Genomic DNA, 21,153 nt, shown 5'->3' with positions numbered 1-21,153 from the left:
AAATGTGAGGTTAACCACTTTGGCAGAAAAAATAGAAAAGCAAATTTCAATTTAAATGGAGAAAAATTGCAAAGTGCTGCAGTACAGAGGGACCTTGGGGTCCTTGTGCATAAAACACAAAAAGTTAGCCTGCAGGTACAGCAAGTGATGAGGAAGGCAAATGGAATGTTGGCCTTTATTGCAAGGGGGTTAGAATATAAAAACAGAGAAATTCTACTACAACTGTACAGGGTATTGGTGAGGCTACACCTGGAGTACTGCGTACAGTTTTGGTCTCCGTTTTTAAGGAAGGATACACTTGCATTGGAGGCTGTTCAGAGAAGGTTCACTAGGTTGATTCCGGAGATGAGGGAGTTGCCTTAAGAAGATAGGTTGAGTAGGTTGGGCCTATACACATTGGAGTTCAGAAGAATGAGAGGTGATCTTATTGAATCATTTAAGATAATGAGGAGGCTCGACAAGGTGGATGCAGAGAGGATATTTCCACTCATAGGGGAAACTAAAACTAGGGGACATAGTCTCAGAATAAGGGGCCGCCCATTTTAAACATGAGATGAGGAGGAATTTCTTCTCTCAGAGTGCCATGAATCTTTGGAATTCTCTACCCCAGAGAGCTGTGGAGGCTGGATAATTGAATATATTTAAGACGGAGACAGATAGATTTTTGAGCGACAAGCAATAAAGGTTTATCGGAACGGGCTGGGAAGTGGAACTGAGTCCATGATCAGATCAGCCATGATCTTATTGAATGGCGGAGCAGGCTCGAGGGGCCAAATGGCCTACTCCTGCTCCTATTTCTTGTGTTCTTATGTTCACCTAGTGGACTACTGCTCCACCTAGAGGACGACTGTGGTAATGCAACTACCGCTGTAAATACAATAAACGTCACATGTTGTGTTGGAACCATCTTGCTGTCTGTGTGTGTTTGTGATGTCATCGAGAATGTATCACATTGGCGACAAGGCAGTGCAGAATTAAGCAGCTCAACGTGCTGCACTAAATCAATAACCCTTTCAGAGAACAGTTAATGGGATTAGATGAATATTCAAGGCTTAATGAGGATTGGAGGATGAACGCGACCTTTGACACCCCAACCCCCACCGCCCCCCCCCACCCGAGAGTCCCGATTCAGGATCTCATACCTTGCTGTAGGATTTTCCCGAAGTATTTGTTGTGGATGGTGCAGTTCCACCTGCGGCTCCGGAACTGGAACTGGCACTCTCGCACACCCAGCCGTGCCCCCTTCGCCACCTCACTGACGATCTCCGGCTCGGTCTGACACAGTTCCGCCTGCTTCCCGGCCAAACGCTTGGTTTTCCGGCAGATGCTGTTCGGGTCCATCACCAGGGGACTTCCCACCGCCCTGAGGCCCAAGAAAAACAAAACCCAACTAAAAATCAATTAAGAATAAAAGAACATAAGAAATAGGAGCAGGAGTAGGCCGTAGGGCCCCTCGAGCCTGCTCCGCCATTTAATACGATCATGGCTGATCTGATCATGGACTCAGCTCCACTTCCCTGCCCGCTCCCCATAACCCCTTATCCTCTTATCGGTTAAGAAACTGTCTATCTCTGTCTTAAATATATTCAATGTCCCAGCTTCCACAGCTCTCTGAGGCAGCAAATTCCACAGATTTACAACCCTCTGAGAGAAGAAATTTCTCCTCATCTCACTTTTAAATGGGCGGCCACTTATTCTAAGATTATGCCCCCTAGTTCTAGTCTCCCCCCATCAGTGGAAACATCCTCTCTGCATCCACCTTGTCAAGCCCCCTCATAATCTTATACGTTCCGATAAGATCATCTCTCATTCTTCTGAATTCCAATGAGTAGAGGCCCAACCTAATCAACCTTTCCTCATAAGTCAACCCCCTCATCTTCGGAATCAACCTCGTGAACCTTCTCTGAACTGCTCCAAAGCAAGTATATCCGTTCGTAAATATGGAAACCAAAACTGCACGCAGTATTCCAGGTGTGGCCTCACCAATACCCTGTATAACTGTAGCAAGACTTCCTTGCTGTTATACGTGAAAGTTGCCCCTCCCGACCGCCCCCAATAGCGTCGTCATTACCGCACGCGATTATAACTTCAAACATTAGAACTCTCTTCACTCAGAGAGTTGTTAACCTGTGGAATTCCCTACCGCAGAGAGTTGTTGATGCCAGTTCATTGGATATATTCAAGAGGGAGTTAGATGTGGCTCTTACGGCTAAAGGGATCAAGGGGTATGGAGAGGAAGCAGGAAAGGGGTACTGAGGTGAATGATCAGCCATGATCTTATTGAATGGTGGTGCAGGCTCAAAGGGCCGAATGGCCTACTCCTGCACCTATTTTCTCTGTTTCTCTGTTTCTAACCTCTGGTGACGTCACCGGAGAAAGTGCAAAAAATAAGATTCACGAGCATGCGATCAGAACTGAGAGGTTATAAATATCAGGAACAATTACATAAGAACATAAGAAATAGGAGCAGGAGTAGGCCATATGGCCCCTCGAGCCTGCTCCGCCATTCAATAAAATCATGGCTGATCTGATCATGGACTCAGCTCCACTTCCCTACCTGCTCCCCATAACCCTTGACTCCCTTATCACTCAAAAATCTGTCTATCTCCGCCTTAAATATTCAATGACCCAAGCTCCACAGTTCTCTGGGGCAGAGAATTCCAAAGATTCACCACTCTCTAAGAGAAGAAATTCCTCCTCATCTCTGTTGTAAATGGGCGACCCCCTTATTCTGCCCCCTAGTTCTAGATTTCCCACGAGAGAAAACATCCTCTCTGCATCTACCCTGTAAAGCCCCCTCAGAATCTTATATGTTTCAATAAGATCATATCTCATTCTTCTAAATTCCAATGAGTACAGGCCCAACCTGCTCAACATAAGACAACCCCTTCATCTCAGGAATCACCCTCGTGAACCTTCTCTGAACTGCCTCTAATGCAAGTATATCCCTCCTTAAATAAGATCGAACAGGCTGAGGCTCTTTTCTCTCGAAGAGAAGGCTGAGGGGTGACCTAAACCTTTAGGATTATGAAAGGGTTTGCTAGGGTAGACGTAGAGAAGATGCTTCCACGTGTGAGGGACACCAGAACTAGGGGCCATAAATATAAGATAGTCACCAATAAATCCAATCGGGAATTCAGGAAAACCACTTTACTCAGAGAGTGGTGAGAATTTGGAACTCGTTGCCACAGGGAGTAGATTGGGGGCAAAAACACGAAGGCAGAATATTATCTGAATGGCGGCAGATTAGGAAAAGGGGAGGTGCAACGAGACCTGGGTGTCATGCTTCATCAGTCACTGAAAGTGGGCATGCAGGTACAGCAGGCGGTGAAGAAGGCAAATGGTATGTTGGCCTTCATAGCTAGGGGGTTTGAGTATAGGAGCAGGGAGGTCTTAATGCAGCTGTACAGAGCCTTGGTGAGGCCTCACCTGGAATATTGTGTTCAGTTTTGGTCTCCTAGTCTGAGGAAGGACATTCTTGCTATTGAGGGAGTGCAGCGAAGGTTCACCAGACTGATTCCCGGGATGGCTGGGCTATCATATGAGGAGAGATTGGATCAACTGGGCCGTTATTCACTGGAGTTTAGAAGGATGAGAGGGGATCTCATATAAGGTTCTGACAGGACTGGACAGGATAGATGCGGGAAGAATGTTCCCGATGTTGGGGAAATCCAGAACCAGGGGACATAGTCTTAGGATAAGGGTTAGGCCATTTAGGACTGAGATGAGGAGAAACTTCTTCACTCAGAGAGTTGTTAACCTGTGGAATTCCCTGCCGCAGAGAGTTGTTGATGCCAGTTCACTGGATATATTCAAGAGGGAGTTAGATATGGCCCTTACGGTTAAGGGGATCAACGGGTATGGAGAGAAACTAGGAAAGGGGTACTGAAGGAATGATCAGCCATGATCATATTGAATGGCGGTGCAAGCTCGAAGGACTGAATGGCCTACTTCTGCACCTATTTTCTATGTTTCTATGTTTCTATGAATAGTATGGATGTATTTAAAGGAAAGCTAGATCACCACATAAGGGAGAAAGTAATGGAAGGATATGGTGATGGGGTGAGATGAAGAGGGGTGGGAGGAGGCTCGTGTGGAGCATAAACACCGGCACGGACCAGATGGGCCGAATGGCCTGTTACTGTGGTGTCAATTCGATGTAATGATTGATTCCAATGCACTACTGGCTGGCCTCCCACATTCTACCCTCCGTAAACTTGAGGTGATCCAAAACTCAAATGCCCACGTCCTAACTTGCACCAAGTCCCGCTCACCCGTCAGCCCCTGTGCTCGCTGACCTAAATTGGCTCCCGGTTAAGCAACGCCTCGATTTCAAAATTCTCATCCTTATTTTCAAATCCCTCCATGGTCTCCCTCCCTATCTCTGTCATCTCCTCCAGACCCGCAACCCCTTGAGAGGTCTGCGTTCCTCAAATTCTGCCCTCTTGAGCATCCCTGAATATAATCGCTCAACCAGCGGTGGCCGTGCCTTCTGTTGCCTGGGGCCCAAGCTCTGGAACTCCCTGCCTAAACCTCTCCACCTCTCTTTCCTCCTTCACGATGCTCCTTAATCCTACCTCTATTACCCACCTGCGCTAATTTCTCCTTACGCAGCTCGGTGTCAAATTTTTATCTCATAACACTCCTGTGAAGCGCCTTGGGATGTTTCACTATGTTAAAGGCGCTATATAAGTACAATTTGTTGTTGTTGTTGATGTACTAAATGTTTGACCACAGCTCCTGCCATCCTGAGGTGCCGACGACTATGACCTGGAAAAATACCAGCTTGATGAGAAATATTTTAACGTGATGCTTACTGTATGGGTATCCGTCTCATTCCATTCACAATGCGTACACGCGTACACACACACACAAAAACATCAAACATGTAGCCACATGATCAGCAGCCCTCTCTTAAATCAAGGTTTAATCCTTTCTGTGCCTCTGTGGAGTCTTTAACTGCTCTGCAAAAAGACGGAGGTAACAAGCAAACTGTGCCAGATCCTCTGACCTGTAATTAAGCTTCCCGTTACTACGTGCAGAGAATGTCTTTGTGTGGGAGTAACTTGGAGCGGGAGGCGTAACGGATGCCTGTACGAGAGGTGCTGTTCATTTCTTCTTGTGAAAAAATGGACACCCCTGTTGCCTGGAATGCCCAAGACCGCCCGAAGTGGAGGAAGTGCATCCGGGTGGGTGCTGAGCACCTCGAGTCTCAATGCCGAGAGCGTGCAGAAATTAGGAGCAGGCAGCGGAAGGAACGTGCAGCAAACCAGTCCCACCCTCCCTTACCCTCAACGACTATCTGTCCCACCTGTAACAGAGACTGTGGCTCTCGTATTGGACTGTTCAGCCACCAAAGAACTCACTTCAAGAGTGGAAGCAAGTCTTCCTCGATTCCGAGGGACTGCCTATAATGATGATGATGGTGCATTTCCATAATAAACAGGGAGCAGTCAGGCATATCTCTGCACTTCAAGATGGTAAGTGCCCTATCTCGCCCAAATCCTCATCGGGAGCTGCAGAAGACGGGGACAAAGAATCATAGGCAGTCCCTCGGAATTGAGGAAGACTTGCTTCCACTCTAAAAATTAGTCCTTAGGTGGCTGAACAGTCCAATGTGAGAACCACAGTCCCAGTGTCAGGTGAGACAGACAGTCGTTGAGGGAAAGGGTGGGTGGAAGGGTCTATGTATCTGTGCATGTGTGTGAATAAATGCATGTGTGTGTGTAAGTATATGTGTATCAATATGTGTTTGTGCCTGTATATGTATGTGAGTGCATAAATACCCGTGTGTGTGCGCGTGCGTGCGAGCATATGACCCTGGGGATCCTTGGGGCCATTGGAGGTGCTCAAGCCTGGGACTTCCATCCAACGCGTTGGCCCAATCCTGCCTCTATCCCAAATGCCCATGGACGAGGTCATTCGCAGAGAGGGAATGGGTGCCCTAGGTACTTGCAGCACATTTCTTCACAATCGGTTATAGGGCAGGGGAACGGTGAAGGTTATCCATTCCGGCCCAAACAAATGTAACGATGGATTTGGCAGGAGTGTGATGGAATACTCCCCATTTGCCTGGATGAGTGCAGCTCCAACAACACTCAAGAAACTCGACGCCATCCAGGACAAAGCAGCCGCTTGATCGGCACCCCATCCCCCACCTTAAACATTCACTCCCTCCACCACCGGCGCACCGTGGCTGCAGTGTGCACCGTCTACAAGATGCGCTGCAGCAACTCGCCAAGGCTTCTTCGGCAGCACCTCCCAAACCCGCGACCTCTACCACCTAGAAGGACAAGGGCAGCAGGCGCATGGGAACACCACCACCTCCACGTTCCCCTCCCAGTCACACACACCATCCTGACTTGGAAATATATCGGCCGTTCCTTCATCGTCGCTGGGTCAAAATCCTGGAACTCCCTCCCTAGCAGCACTGTGGGAGCACCTTCACCACACGGGACTGCAGCGGTTCAAGAAGGTGGCTCACCATCATCTTGTCAAGGGGAAATTAGGGAGGGGCAATAAATGCTGGTCTTGCCAGCAACACCCACATCCTGTGAACGAATAAAAAAAAAACCTTGACAGTTTCAAGCCAGTGCATGATGCACGGTGACCGACAGTAAAACTCCAAGGTTCCGCGTCTATTGCAGGAACCGCCATCGAGGGTCCACCAGAATTATATCCTGGCCATGAATGTACATGCACATTATGCATGGGATACATTTGATTGGAGGCAAAGGAGGCGGGGTTTGCAGCAAGTGACGCCAAACCAACCAACCCCTACCCTAGTCCCACGTCTTCTTGTTCATCACTACACCACGACTCAAGGGCGGTGGAGGCAGACGCAAGCACTGCTTTCAAAAGAGAGTTGGAAAAGTAAAAGAAAGAAAGACTTGCATTTATATAGCGCCTTTCACGACCACTGGATGTCTCAAAGCGCTTTACAGCCAATGAAGTACTTTCGGAGTGTGGTCACTGTTGTAATGTGCGAATCGCAGCAGTCAATTTGCGCACAGCAAGCTTCCACAAACAGCAATGTGATAATGACCAGGTAATCTGGTTTTCTTATTGTTGTGTACGCGTAAATAACTGACAAACTGATCCAGGAGGAATGTAACTTAACTTAACTGTGCTTTTATACAACCCAAAATGGAGTCTCAAACCGGCATGAACCAACTGTGACTAGCTCCCGCAGGGTCCTAGTGCCCATACAGTGGGCCCAAGTTTCCACATGATTTGCGCCTGATTTTTAGGAGCAACTGGTGGAGAACGGACTATCTTAGAAATCGCAATTCTCCACATATTTTTAGTCAGGTAGAACAGTTCTACTTTGGAACAGAATTTTTTCTTCAAAAGGGGGCGTGTCCGGCCACTGACGCCTGATTTCAAAGTTTCCAAAGTGAAAACATACTCCAAACTAAGTTAGAATGGAGCAAGTGAAGATTTTTGTAGAACTGAAAAAATCTGTTCTACACATTAAAAAATCAGGTGCAGGTTACAAATTAGGCGTCCAGAACGAGGGGGGGGGGGAGGGGGGGGAAGGGAAGTCATTAAATTCTACAATAAATCCTTATTTATACTTATACAAATATTATACCAATAAATCCAACCTGAATAAACATTTATAAGCAAAGAAAAGATTAAATAAACCATCTTTTACCTGTGTGAAAGTGTTTCAGGCATGGAGAATGCTGCAGTCAGCCTGAGGCGCCCGTTCTTCCCGCGGGGGGGGGAGGAGGCGCCCGTTCTTCCCATTGGGGGGGGGGAGGAGGCGCCCGTTCTTCCCATTGGGGGGGGGAGGAGGAGGCGCCTGTTCTTTCCCGCGGGGGGAGGGCGGGGGGGAGGCGCCCGTTCTTCCCGCGGGGGGTGGGGGGAGGAGGCGCCCGTTCTTCCCGTGGGGGGGGAGGAGGCGCCCGTTCTTCCCGCGGGGGGGGGGGGGGGGGAGGAGACAGTGAGAAGGCTGCAAGTGCTGATGTGCTGATGGCAATGTGCTTTTATTTTAAAAATGTTCAAAAATTAAACAGCTACAAAGAACTACAAAAATGGCCGAGTGCCAATGTTTTTTTCACACTGCGCGTGCGCGAACGCTCCAACGCACACGCGCAGCGTTGCCGGCAGGAAAAAAACTAATTTAAATAGTACCCGCCCCCTCCCACTTACAAAATCGGCGCGAGTGTAGGCTCCGCCCCCCTGGGCGCCGCGCCAGGCAGACATGGAGCTGCAGGGCGCTCCAGAATCGCGAGGTTCTTTTTAGGCGCCGTCTTAGGCGCGAAAAACGGGCGCCCAACTCGGAGGGGCGCCCGTTTTTTATCATGTGGAAACTTGGGCCCATTGAGCTGTAACAAATAAATAAAGTATGAACACAGCAGTTATGTTGACTGAGGGATAAATATTGGTGAGGACACCGGGGATAACTCCCCCTGCTCTTCTTCGAAATACTGCCAAGGGATTTTTACATCCACCTGAGAGGGCAGACGGAACCTCGGTTTAACGTCTCACTGCACTGGAGTGTCAGCTTAGATTTATGTACCTTAAAATTTAAAAAAATGCAGGGCTGCGAGGAAAGGGCGGGGGAGTGAGACTGGCTGAGGTGCTCTTGCAGAGAGCCGGCACGGGCTTGACGGGCCGAATGGCCTCCTTCCGTGCGGTAACCATTTTATGATTCTATGACTCTTGCAGGATTCTGGGGTCCCGGGAGTTGGCAAAACAGGTCACTTCAGATGGCATAGAGTCAATCATGAGACTAAAGTCACAGGCCAGACAGGGGAGGTAGGACCCCCTTTTTGAACGGCATTAGTAACTCAGTTTGAGTTTTTACAACAATCCCATAGTTTCATGGTCATTTTTCTTTCTCTCGCCGCAGCAAGTCCACAAATGAGTAGATTATCAAACTCAATTTTAGAACTATATCATAGTGGAATTGGAACTCAAAACTCTGCGCCACTATTCCAGTGCCATATCTGTAAAGTATTTGCTTTGTGCATTCTTTGATTAAGAATTCATAGCAACACATTGCTATTAAGAACCAGTTGGTTTATTAACAAAGATTGAACAATCACACTGCACATTACCGGTTCATCCACCAGACTCACAACTGCATACCTCATCATGGATGCCATGGACCCAACTGGCTGGGGTTTTATTGAGATTTGCGAACATCACGTGACTGGCTAAGCCACTCACAATGCACAGCTCTACAAACCTGTGAGCATACGCACAGGTCATCATCATCCATCATACATTGCAATAACCATTACTCTACCGTGCCCCAGGTTCACTCAGATTGATTCCTGGGATGAACGGGTTGTCCTAGAAGGAGAGATTGAGTAGATTGTTGTTTGGATGTTTTTCAGACGAGTAGATGGTTTGCAGTGGTGTTCCCCAAGGGTCACGTTTGGATCCAGTACTCTTTTTAATTTTTATAAACACAGCTGTAGGGAGCAGCATTATAAAGTTTGCAGATGATACAAAAATTGATATCATCACCGTAATGTATTTGCTTCATGGGTTCTTTGCTTAAGAATTCATAGCAACACATTGTTATTAAGAACCAGTTGGTTTATTAGCAAAGGTTTAACAATCACACCATACATTACCAGTTCATCCACAGGTTTGTAGAGCTGTTGAGTTGGGAGTGGCTTAGCCAGTCACGTGATGTTCGCAAGACTCAATAAAACCCCAGCCAGTTGAGCTTGGGGGGGGATCCACGATGAGGCAGGTGGTTGTGAGGCCGGTGGATAAGCTGGTAATGTGTAGTGCGATTGTTAAATCTTTGCTAATAAACCAACTAGCATCAAAGCACTGACCACACTCGACCAGCTCCGCTGGGCAGGCTACATTGTCCGCATGCCTGCCACAAGACTCCCAAAGTAAGCGCTCTACTCGGAACTCCTACACGGCAAGCGAGACCCACAGGAAACGTTACAAGGACACCCTCAAAGCCTGCTTGATAAAGTTCAACATCCCCACCGCCACTTGGGAATCCCTGGCCAAAGACCGCCCTAAGTGGAGGAAGAGCATCCGGGAGGGCGCTGAGCACCTCGAGTCTCGTTGCCGAGAGCATGCAGAAAGCAAGCGCAGGCAGCGGAAGGAGCGTGCGGCAAACCAGACTCCCCACCCATATTGGACTGTACAGTCACCTGAGAACTCACTTTTAGAGTGGAAGCAAGTCTTCCTCGATTTTGAGGGACTGCCGATGATGAGGTTTTTAAAGCAACGTGTTGCTACGAAAGCAAAGGACTCTTGAAGCAAATACATTACAAAGATGGAGAGAGACAATCCTTTCAGCCACCTCTGCTGTTTCCTCCCTTCCTCTTGCCCACCGAATGAAACCTTCTCAGCAGCCTCTCCCCTCCCTTGCCCTGAGCCTGTGTCTCTCTCTCTCCAGTAATCAGGAAGGCACATGGAATGTTGGCCTTTATTGTAAGGGGGATGGAGTATAAAAGCATAGAAGTCCTGCTACAACTGTACAGGGTATTGGTGAGGCCACACCTGGAGTACTGCGTGCAGTTTTGGTCTCCGTATTTAAGGAAGGATATACTTGCATTGGGGACTGTTCAGAGAAGGTTCACTAGGTTGATTCCGGAGATGAGGGGAGTTGACTTATGGGGATAGGTTGAGTAGGTTGGGTCACTACTCACTGGAATTCAGAAGAATGAGAGGTGATCTTATCGAAACATATAAGACAATGAAGAAGCTCGACAAGGTGGATGCAGAGAGGATATTTCCACTCAGAGGGGAAACTAAAACTAGGGGGACATAGTCTCAGAATAAGGGGCCGCCCATTTAAAACTGAGATGAGGAGAAATTTCTTCTCTCAGAGGGTTGTAAATTTGTGGAATTCCCTGTCCCAGAGAGCTGTGGAAGCTGGGTCATTGAATATATTTAAGATAGAGATATATTTTTTAATGATAAGGGAGTAAAGGGTTATGGGGAGCGGGCAGGGAAGTGGAGTTGAGTCCACGATCAAATCAGCCATGATCTTACTGAATGGCGGAGCAGGCTCAAATGGCCTACTCCTGCTCCTATTTCTCATGTTCTTATGTTCTTATGTTCTCTCTAGTTGCTCTCCCTTCTTCCGTCATGCCCGCTCTGAACCCATCACGTCCATGAGCCTCACATCCTTTGACTGCATCCCGAACAAAAGTGCTGACCCCCCCCTCCCCCGCCACCCTGCCTCCCCCCCCCCCCAGTTTGCATTCCTAGCTCTCATGCTGTGCACTGATGCCCTCCCCCATCAAAAATGTCAGCATGATTCGGAATTAGGAAGACTTGGGGTCAGGAAAATTTGGGGTGAGGGAAGTTTGGGATTGTGTACACGTCAGGTTTGGGAGATTCTGGATTAGGAAGGTTTAGGTTTCGTTAGGTTTGGGATTAGGTCAGTTAGTAGAGTTAGGAAGATTGGCGTTTATGAAAATTTGGGATTTAGAAGGAGTGGAATGAGGAAGGTTTGGCTTGGCAGGTCGGGGTTCGGAAGGTTGGTAGATTGGAGGTCAGGAAAGTCTGGAATTTGGTAGGGTTGACATTTGGGAATGTTTGGATTCAGTTTAGCACAACAAAGATAGAATTTTGAAGATATTTAACTGTAACAAATTGGAAAGGCAGTTAATTAAAAATAAAATCTGGAATAAAAAGCTAGTGTCTGTAACGGTGACCATGAAATTACCGGATTGTGGTAAAAACCCATTTGGTTCACTAGTGTCCTTTAGGGAAGGAAATCTGCCGTCCTTACCCAGTCTGGCCTATATGTGACTCCAGACCCACAGCGATGTGGTTGACTCTTAACTGCTCTCTGAAATGGCCCAGCAAGACACTCAGTTGTACCAAACCACTGCAAAGAACAGCGGTTCAAGAAGGCGGCTCACCACCACCAATTAGGGATGGGCAATAAATGCCGGTCTTGCCAGCGACGCCCACAATGAATAAATTTTTTAAAATTTGAATCAATCATGGTGTGCGAAAAGTGTCAAAAGAGTACTTGTGTTATTGTCTGAAACACGCCATCCATTTGGTGCAATTAAGAACAGAAACCGTGACATAATGAGAATGAATTTAACCAGCACTCCATCTTGATTATTGCCATTCATGGGAGCTACATACAGAGGCGTATGTCCTAACTCGCACCAAGTCTCCTTCACCCATCACCCCTTGGTTCCCGGTTAAGCAACACTCGATTTAAAAATTCTCATCCTTGTGTGAAAATCCCTCCAAGGCCTCTCTATCTCTGTAATCTCCTCCAGCCCTACTACCCTCCGAGATATCTGCGCTTCTCCAATTCCCGCCTCTTGAACATCCCCAATTTTAATCGCTCAACCATCGGCGGCCGTGCCTTCTGTAGCCTGGGCCCTAAGCTCTGGAATTCCCTCCCTAAACTTCTCTGCTTCTCTACCTCTCATTTCCTCCTTTAAGACGCTCTTTAACACCTACGGGCGTGATTTTCGATTCTGGTCATTTCGGGGCGGTAAAGCTTGTGTCTGGGAACAGTTTGCGCCTCAGTCAGCAAAATTCATCGGCTGGGCCCTGAGTGTGGGGCGGAGTGCTAAGGGAGGCATTACACACCTCTGTTAGGGTGCTAGGCTGGCTGATGGCTAAAGAGTGAGCCTCGGAGTGCCCGAAGAGAGGCTTCTGTGGCAAACAAAATCGCACCTAAAAACACAACAAACATTCCCAATACCATAAACTGCCCACAACAATCTACATCGCTAAAATAAAACTAAACAAAACAATCAAGCTCACCTCGTTCACCAATCCCATCATTCACCGCTGCCAGGACAGCTCTGACCGCTTGGTTTCCCACCACGGGGCACTAGGGGGCGCTATAGGATGAGCGCACATCAAACTTCACCGCCCAGTGGTAACCGGCAGTGCTGCACACCGGCTCGATGTTCCCGGGCGCTCCTGCTCAGCGCCCCCGCAAAACCAGCATCTAATTTCCCGGCGGGGTGTTGGGATTTGGCCAGCCACCTGGGAACCATCGCCGCCACCATTGCCTCCAGGGCGTTAACAGGGGCGGCAACATAACGAAAAGCCAGCCCTCTCAACTCTTTGTTCATCTGCCCTAATATCTCCTCGAGGGGCTCGGTGTCAAGTTTTGTTTTAATATCATCGTCATAGGCAGACCCTCGAATCGAGGATGCCTTGCTTCCACGTCAAAAAGTTCACAGGTGTTTCAATGAAGGACCTAATACTCCAGGTCCCGAACTACATGTTGAAGGGTGGAAGATGCCTGTGCGTGGATTTTTTAATGTGTGGTGGCCGTTGCACACCAGCCACCACACGGGCTCGACAGAGCTAGGTCTTTATCCAGTGGCAAGGGTTAATCAGGACGACTGGAGACCTGCTCTGCTGCACGGACCTAGTGCGCGCACACATATCGCACAGTGTGGGCCGGGCCCGTGCTGCCCCTGGGCCCTCGCCTCTTCTGGGCCCCAAACTCACGCCTCTCCTGGGCCCCTGGCCCCGAACTCATGCCTCTCCTGGGTGCCGATCACATCCCTCTACAATGTCTCACCGCTCCTTCGCCCCGACCTCAACGCTGCTGCTGTACCTGCCCGCGCTCCAATCACCGACCTGGATCTTAAAACAGTGACTACACTTCAAAAGCACTTCATTCACTTCAGAGAGCTTTGGGATGTCCTGAGGTCGGAGAAGGCGCTAGAGAAATGCCGGACTTTCTGTTCTCCTACGACACGCCTTGGGACGGTTTGCTACGGTTAAAGGCGCTATATGAATACAAGTTAATGTTGTTGACCACAGACACTGGCGCCTCACAGTCCCTCGATGTGACTCCAGTTCCAGCTCACGCCAACCGGTTAAACCAGCAAAGGGAAACCACGCAACAACACAGAAGCTGCTTTAAGACGCAATTCCCCCTCTTTTTTTCCCCCGTTATATCAAGATTGGGTCAGAGGACATTGGCTGCTGTTGTGATGTAATATCGACAGTCAGTAAGCCAAGGTAAGCTTCACGTGTTCACGAGTGGCGGCACCTCATCCACCCCTGTGGGCTAACATCAAGCAGCGAAACTAGCGGGAAATGTTGGTATTCTCATTGTATAAAAAAAAATTGATTTTTTTTTTTGACTCAATGTGTGAAGCTTTTCATTCAGGGATAGGAATTCGAGAAACCCCCGGACAACAACTGTAGTCACTGCTCCACAAACAAACAAACACTGGGAAGCAGAGATTGAGAAACCTAAGAGAAAGGACATTACCTACAGTGCAGGACATCAAAGTTGGATAGAGCGGAAGAAAGAAAGGGGGTGAAATTCATTAGCGCCCTGTTTGGGGCGTTAACTTTTAAAAGTTTGAAGAATTAGCGCCAGGCGGTAATAACTTCAAACTTTTACAATTTTGGCATTTGCACTCCAAGAAGGAAGTGGAGCGGTAAATCAAACGCTACACTTACATTCTGGAGCGCAATGGGCAGCGGGCAGGGCAGTGAGTGGAGCAGCGGTGCACACTGGGCCGTGCAGTGCCGCCCCATTGAAAGGCTCCTCCCCTCCCTTAAAGGGAAGGGCCCTCGCTGCAGGCTCAACAAAATAAAAACAACTTACCTGGACCACGACGGCAGCCGCGATTCCGCCCCATCAGCCCGACACTCGAGCAGCGTGCCGGGCTGATCAATCGTGAGTAGGAATCCCCCGCCTCCCCTCAAAAAAAAACGCAAGACAGAAGGTGATTCTTTTTCCACTTATCTCGGCCACCTCACCTGTAATCATCGACCCCCCCCACCTCCCCACCCCCGCGAAGCCTCCTGCAGCTGTCAGTATTCACGCCCCAGCGAGGCTGCAGGGGGTAATTTCGTGTCCAGGGCGCTAACGGGGCGATGCGCGCGGCCATGCCTTGCGATCTCCGGGAGAAGGAGATTGACGCGCAATGCTGTAACATTAAAGGCGCCTTATAAATTCAAGTCGTTGTTGTTACCTACGCTTCATGCATGATCATCATGCTTGAGCAGTGGTGCAGCAGGGAGGGATTCAAATTCCTGGGGCATTGGGACCGGTTCTGGGGGAGGTGGGACCAGTACAAACCGGACGGTCTGCACCTGGGCAGGACCGGAACCAATGTCCTAGGGGGAGTGTTTGCTAGTGCTGTTGGGGAGGATTTAAACTAATATGGCAGGGGGATGGGAACCAATGCAGGGAGACAGAGGGAAACAAAAAGGAGGCAAAAGCAAAAGACAGAAAGGAGATGAGGAAAAGTGGAGGGCAGAGAAACCCAACGCAAAGAACAAAAAGGGCCACTGTACAGCAAAATTCTAAAAGGACAAAGGGTATTAAAAAAACAAGCCTGAAGGCTTTGTGTCTTAATGCAAGGAGTATCCGCAATAAGGTGGATGAATTAATTGTGCATTAGGATGGAGAATGAAACAGTAAATTCAGAGACCATGGTCCAGAATTCTTATGTTCTTATGTAACCTTCTATGATTCTATAAGTATTGACCCAGGATGCTTAAAATGTTGGGTTTCTAGCAAGTGAAGAGACAGCCAACAGTGAGAAGCAACAACACAGGAGGTCTGCTAGTAATGTTGAAAAAGCTTGACGTTACACAATAGTTTGTGCTTTGTAACTCCGACTTGCTCAGCCCAGATTTGGATCACAATAAGGTGGATGAATTAACTGTGCAAATAGATGTTAATAAATATGATGTGATTGGGATTACGGAGACGTGGCTCCAGAATGATCAGGGCTGGGAACTCAACATTCAGGGGTTTTCAACATTCAGGAAGGATAGAATAAAAGGAAAAGGAGGTGGGGTAGCATTGCTGGTTAAAGAGGAGATTAATGCAATAGTTAGAAAAGACATTAGCTTGGATGATGTGGAATCTATATGGGTAGAGCTGCAGAACACCAAAGGACAAAAAACGTTAGTAGGAGTTGTGTACAGACCTCCAAACAGTAATAGGGATGTTGGGGAGGGCATCAAACAGGAAATTAGGGGTGCATGCAATAAAGGTGTAGCAGTTATAATGGGTGACTTTAATATGCACATAGATTGGGCTAGCCAAACTGGAAGCAATACGGTGGAGGAGGATTTCCTGGAGTGCATAAGGGATGGTTTTCTAGACCAATATGTTGAGGAACCAACTAGGGGGGAGGTCATCTTAGACTGGGTGTTGTGTAATGAGAGAGGATTAATTAGCAATCTCATTGTGCGAGGCCCCTTGGGGAAGAGTGACCATAATATGGTGGAATTCTGCATTAGGATGGAGAATGAAACAGTAAATTCAGAGACCATGGTCCAGAACTTAAAGAAGGGTAACTTTGAAGGTATGAGGCGTGAATTGGCTAGGATAGATTGGCGAATGATACTTAGGGAGTTGACTATGGATGGGCAATGGCAGACATATAGAGACCGCATGGATGAATTACAACAATTGTACATTCCTGTCTGGCGTAAAAATAAAAAAGGGAAGGTGGCTCAACCGTGGCTATCTAGGGAAATCAGGGATAGTATTAAAGCCAAGGAAGTCGCATACAAATTGGCCAGAAATAGCAGCGAACCTGGGGACTGGGAGAAATTTAGAACTCAGCAGAGGAGGACAAAGGGTTTGATTAGGGCAGGGAAAATGGAGTACGAGAAGAAGCTTGCAGGGAACATTAAGGCGGATTGCAAAAGTTTCTATAGGTATGTAAAGAGAAAAAGATTAGTAAAGACAAACATAGGTCCCCTGCAGTCAGAATCAGGGGAAGTCATAACGGGGAACAAAGAAATGGCAGACCAATTGAACAAGTAATTTGGTTCGGTATTCACTAAGGAGGATACAAACAACCTTCCGGATATAAAATGGGTCAGAGGGTCTAGTAAGGAGGGGGAACTGAGGGAAATCTTTATTAGTCGGGAAATTGTGTTGGGGAAATTGATGGGATTGAAGGCCGATAAATCCCCAGGGCCTGATGGACTGCATCCCAGAGTACTTAAGGAGGTGGCCTTGGAAATAGCGGATGCATTGACAGTCATTTTCCAACATTCCATTGACTCTGGATCAGTTCCTATGGAGTGGAGGGTAGCCAATGTAACCCCACTTTTTAAAAAAGGAGGGAGAGAGAAAACAGGGAATTATAGACCGGTCAGCTTGACCTCAGTAGTGGGTAAAATGATGGAATCAATTATTAAGGATGTCATAGCAGTGCATCTGGAAAATGGTGACATGATAGGGCCAAGTCAGCATGGATTTGTGAAAGGGAAATCATGCTTGACAAATCTTCTGGAATTTTTTGAGGATGTTTCCAGTAAAGTGGACAAAGGAGAACCAGTTGATGTGGTATATTTGGACTTTCAGAAGGCTTTCGACAAGGTCCCACACAAGAAATTAATGTGCAAAGTTAAAGCACATGGGATTGGGGGTAGTGTGCTGACATGGATTGAGAACTGGTTGTCAGACAGGAAGCAAAGAGTAGGAGTAAATGGGTACTTTTCAGAATGGCAGGCAGTGACTAGTGGGGTGCCGCAAGGTTCTGTGCTGGGGCCCCAGCTGTTTACATTGTACATTAATGATTTAGACGAGGGGATTAAATGCAGTATCTCCAAATTTGCGGATGACACTAAGTTGGGTGACAGTGTGAGCTGCGAGGAGGATGCTATTAGGCTGCAGAGTGACTTGGATAGGTTAGGTGAGTGGGCAAATGCATGGCAGATGAAGTATAATGTGGATAAATGTGAGGTTATCCACTTTGGTGGTAAAAACAGAGAGACAGACTATTATCTGAATGGTGACAGATTAGGAAAAGGGAAGGTGGAACGAGACCTGGGTGTCATGGTACATCAGTCATTGAAGGTTAGCATGCAGGTACAGCAGGCGGTTAAGAAAGCAAATGGCATGTTGGCCTTCATAGCAAGGGGATTTGAATACAGGGGCAGGGAGGTGTTGCTACAGTTGTACAGGGCCTTGGTGAGGCCACACCTGGAGTATTGTGTACAGTTTTGGTCTCCTAACTTGAGGAAGGACATTCTTGCTATTGAGGGAGTGCAGCGAAGATTCACCAGACTGATTCCCGGGATGGCGGGACTGACCTATCAAGAAAGACTGGATCAACTGGGCTTGTATTCACTGGAGTTCAGAAGAATGAGAGGGGACCTCATGGAAACGTTTAAAATTCTGACGGGTTTAGACAGGTTAGATGCAGGAAGAATGTTCCCAATGTTCAATGTTGGGGAAGTCCAGAACCAGGGGTCACAGTCTGAGGATAAGGGGTAAGCCATTTAGGACCGAGATGAGGAGAAACTTCTTCACCCAGAGAGTGGTGAACCTGTGGAATTCTCTACCACAGAAAGTAGTTGAGGCCAATTCACTAAATATATTCAAAAGGGAGTTAGATGAAGTCCTTACTACTCGGGGGATCAAGGGTTATGGCGAGAAAGCAGGAATGGGGTACTGAAGTTTCATGTTCAGCCATGAACTCATTGAATGGCGGTGCAGGCTAGAAGGGCTGAATGGCCTCCTCTTGCACCTATTTTCTATGTTTTTATGTTTCTATGTTTCTATAGGCATTCCCTCGAAATCAAGGAAGACTTGCTTCCACTCTAAAAGTGAGTTCTCAGGTGACTGAACAGTCCAATACGGGAATTACAGTCTCTGTCACAGGTGGGACAGACAGTGGTTAAAGGAAAGGGTGGGTGGGGAGTCTGGTTTGCCGCACGCTCCTTCCGCTGCCTGCGCTTGGTTTCTGCACGCTCTCGGCGACGAGGCTCGAGGTGCTCAGTGCCCTCCCGGATGCTCTTCTTCCACTTCGGGCAGTCTTAGGCCAGGGACTCCCAGGTGTCGGTGGGGATTTGCACTTTATTTATCAAGGAAGCTTTGAGGGTGCCCTTGAAACGTTTCCTCTGCCCACCTTTGGCTCGCTTGCCGTGTAGGAGTTCCGAGTAGAACCCTTGCTTTGGGAGTCTCGTGTCGGGCATGCGGACAATGTGGCCCGCCCAACGGAGCTGGTCGAGTGTGGTCAGTGCTTCGATGCTGGGGATGTTGGCCTGATCGAGAACACTGACGTTGGTGCGTCTGTCAAACTAGTCACTACCTGTTGTTGAAACCTCGGGCCCTTAATCCACAAATGTAAAAGATGTTCACTTGGATGGCGAGAAGGTGACACTGGATTCCAATCCTGCAATGTCGCTTCGACACATGATATTGCTCTGGGGCCTCCTACCTACATCACCACTTGCCATTGTAGCCTCCCAGTGGAATCCCACTATAGTGTCTATTACATAAGAACGTAAGAACATAAGAATAGGAGCAGGAGTGGGCCATTTTGCCCCTCGAGCCTGCTCCGCCATTCAATAAGATCATGGCTCATCTGATCCTGGCCTCTACTCCACTTCCCTGCCCGCTCCCCATAACTTTTTACTCTCTTATCATTCAAAAATCTGCCTATCTTCGCCTTAAATATATTCAATGACTCAGCTTCCACAACTCTCTGGGGCAGAGAATTCCACAGATTTACAACCCTCTGAGAGAAGAAATTCCTCCTCATCTCAGTTTTAAATGGGCGGCCTTTTATTCTGAGACTATGTCCCCCTAGTTTTAGTTTTCCCTATGAGTGGAAATATCCTCTCTGCATCCATCTTGTCGAGCTCCCTCATTATCTTATAAGTTTCAATAAGATCACCTCTCGTTCTTCTGAACTCCAATGTGTATAGGCCCAACCTACTCAACCTATCCTCATAAGTCAACCCCCTCATCTCCGGAATCAACCTAGTGAACCTTTTCTGAACAGCCTCCAATGCAGTATATCCTTCCTTAAATACGGAGACCAAAACTGCACGCAGTACTCCAGTTGTGGCCTCACCAATACCTGTACAGTTGTAGCAGGACTTCTCTGCTTTTATACTCTATCCCTCTTGCAATAAAGGCCAACATTCCATGTGCCTTCCTAATTACTTGCTGTACCTGCATTCTAACATTTTGTGTTTCCTGCACAAGGACCCCCTTAGCAGCTGAGCTCATTCCAGGAATGTTAGCTTTTATCACACATTCATGCTCTCTCTTTCTCTCTCTCTCACACAATGGGGCAGCCGTGTTTCCTACATTACAACAGTGACTACATTCCAAAAGTACTTCATTGGCTGTAAAGTGCTTTGAGATATCCGGTGGTCGTGAAAGGCGCTATCTATATCTGTTTTTTTAATCTGTAATACAAGTCAGGATGGATTATAAACAACACTGTTTAAAATATTGCTAGTAGAAGCTCCAATTGTATCCAAATTATTTTTTATATTTACTGCAGTAGATTTTGAACACCTCAAAATCACTGGGTTCTAAAGAAAGAAATTGCATTTATACAGTGGGTATCATGACCATCGGACATCTCAAAGCACTTTACAGCCAATGAAGTACTTTTTTTAAGTGTAGTCGCTGTTGTAATGTTGGAAACACGGCAGCCAATTGGTGCAGAGCAAGCTCCCACAAACAGTGACAGAATACTGACCAGATAATCTGTCACAGTGATGTTTAATACACATTAAATGGTAAGACATTAAAAAGTGTAGAGGAACAAAGGGACCTGGGAATGCATGTCCACAGATCTCAGAAGGTAGCAGACCAGGTAGATAAGGTCGTTAAGAAGGCAAATGGAATGCTTGCATTTATTAGCAGAGGCATAGAATTTAAGAGCGGGGGTTATGCATGAACTGTATAAAACGCTGGTTAAGCCACAGCTGGAGTACTGCGTGCAATTCTGGTCACCACATTACAGGAAGGATGTGATTGCACTAGAAAGGGATCAGAGGAGATTTACGAGGATGTTGTCTGGACTGGAGAATTTTAGCTCTGATGAAAGATTGGATGGGCTAGGTTTGTTTTCCTTGGAACAGAGGTGGCTGAGGGGAGACCTTATTGAGGTGTATAAAATTATGAGGGGCCTGATATAGTGGATAGGAAGGACCTATTTCCCTTAGCAGAGGGGTCAACAACCAGGGGGAATACATTTAAAGTAATTGGTAGAAGGTTTAGAGGGAATTTGAGGGGAAATGTCTTCACCCAGAGGGTGGTGGGAGTCTGGAACTCACTGCATGAAAGGGTGGTAGAGGCAGAAACCCTCACCACATTTAAAAGGTACTTGGATGTGCACCTGAAGTGCCGTAACCTACAGGGCTACGGACCAAGAGCTAGAAAGTGGGATTAGGCTGGGTAGCTCTTTATTGGCCGGAGCGGACACGATG

General features: G+C 47.6%; 1 protein-coding gene across 1 annotated transcript in view; it reads right to left on the bottom strand.

Annotated features, from left to right (window-relative positions):
• Positions 1–21,153, bottom strand: part of LOC139259677 (protein Wnt-6-like) — a 166,359-nt gene that overhangs the window by 118,889 nt on the left and 26,317 nt on the right. The window contains exon 2 of the mRNA XM_070875239.1: positions 1,143–1,363. Within this exon, the coding sequence (XP_070731340.1) occupies positions 1,143–1,363 (221 nt within the window). The remainder of the gene's footprint in view (positions 1–1,142; positions 1,364–21,153) is intronic.

The sequence above is a fragment of the Pristiophorus japonicus genome, chromosome 3 (assembly GCF_044704955.1).
Source record: "Pristiophorus japonicus isolate sPriJap1 chromosome 3, sPriJap1.hap1, whole genome shotgun sequence".
Classification (NCBI taxonomy): Eukaryota; Metazoa; Chordata; class Chondrichthyes; family Pristiophoridae; genus Pristiophorus; species Pristiophorus japonicus.
Note: the sequence above shows the minus strand (reverse complement) of the source record. Positions and strands in the feature narration are given on the sequence as shown.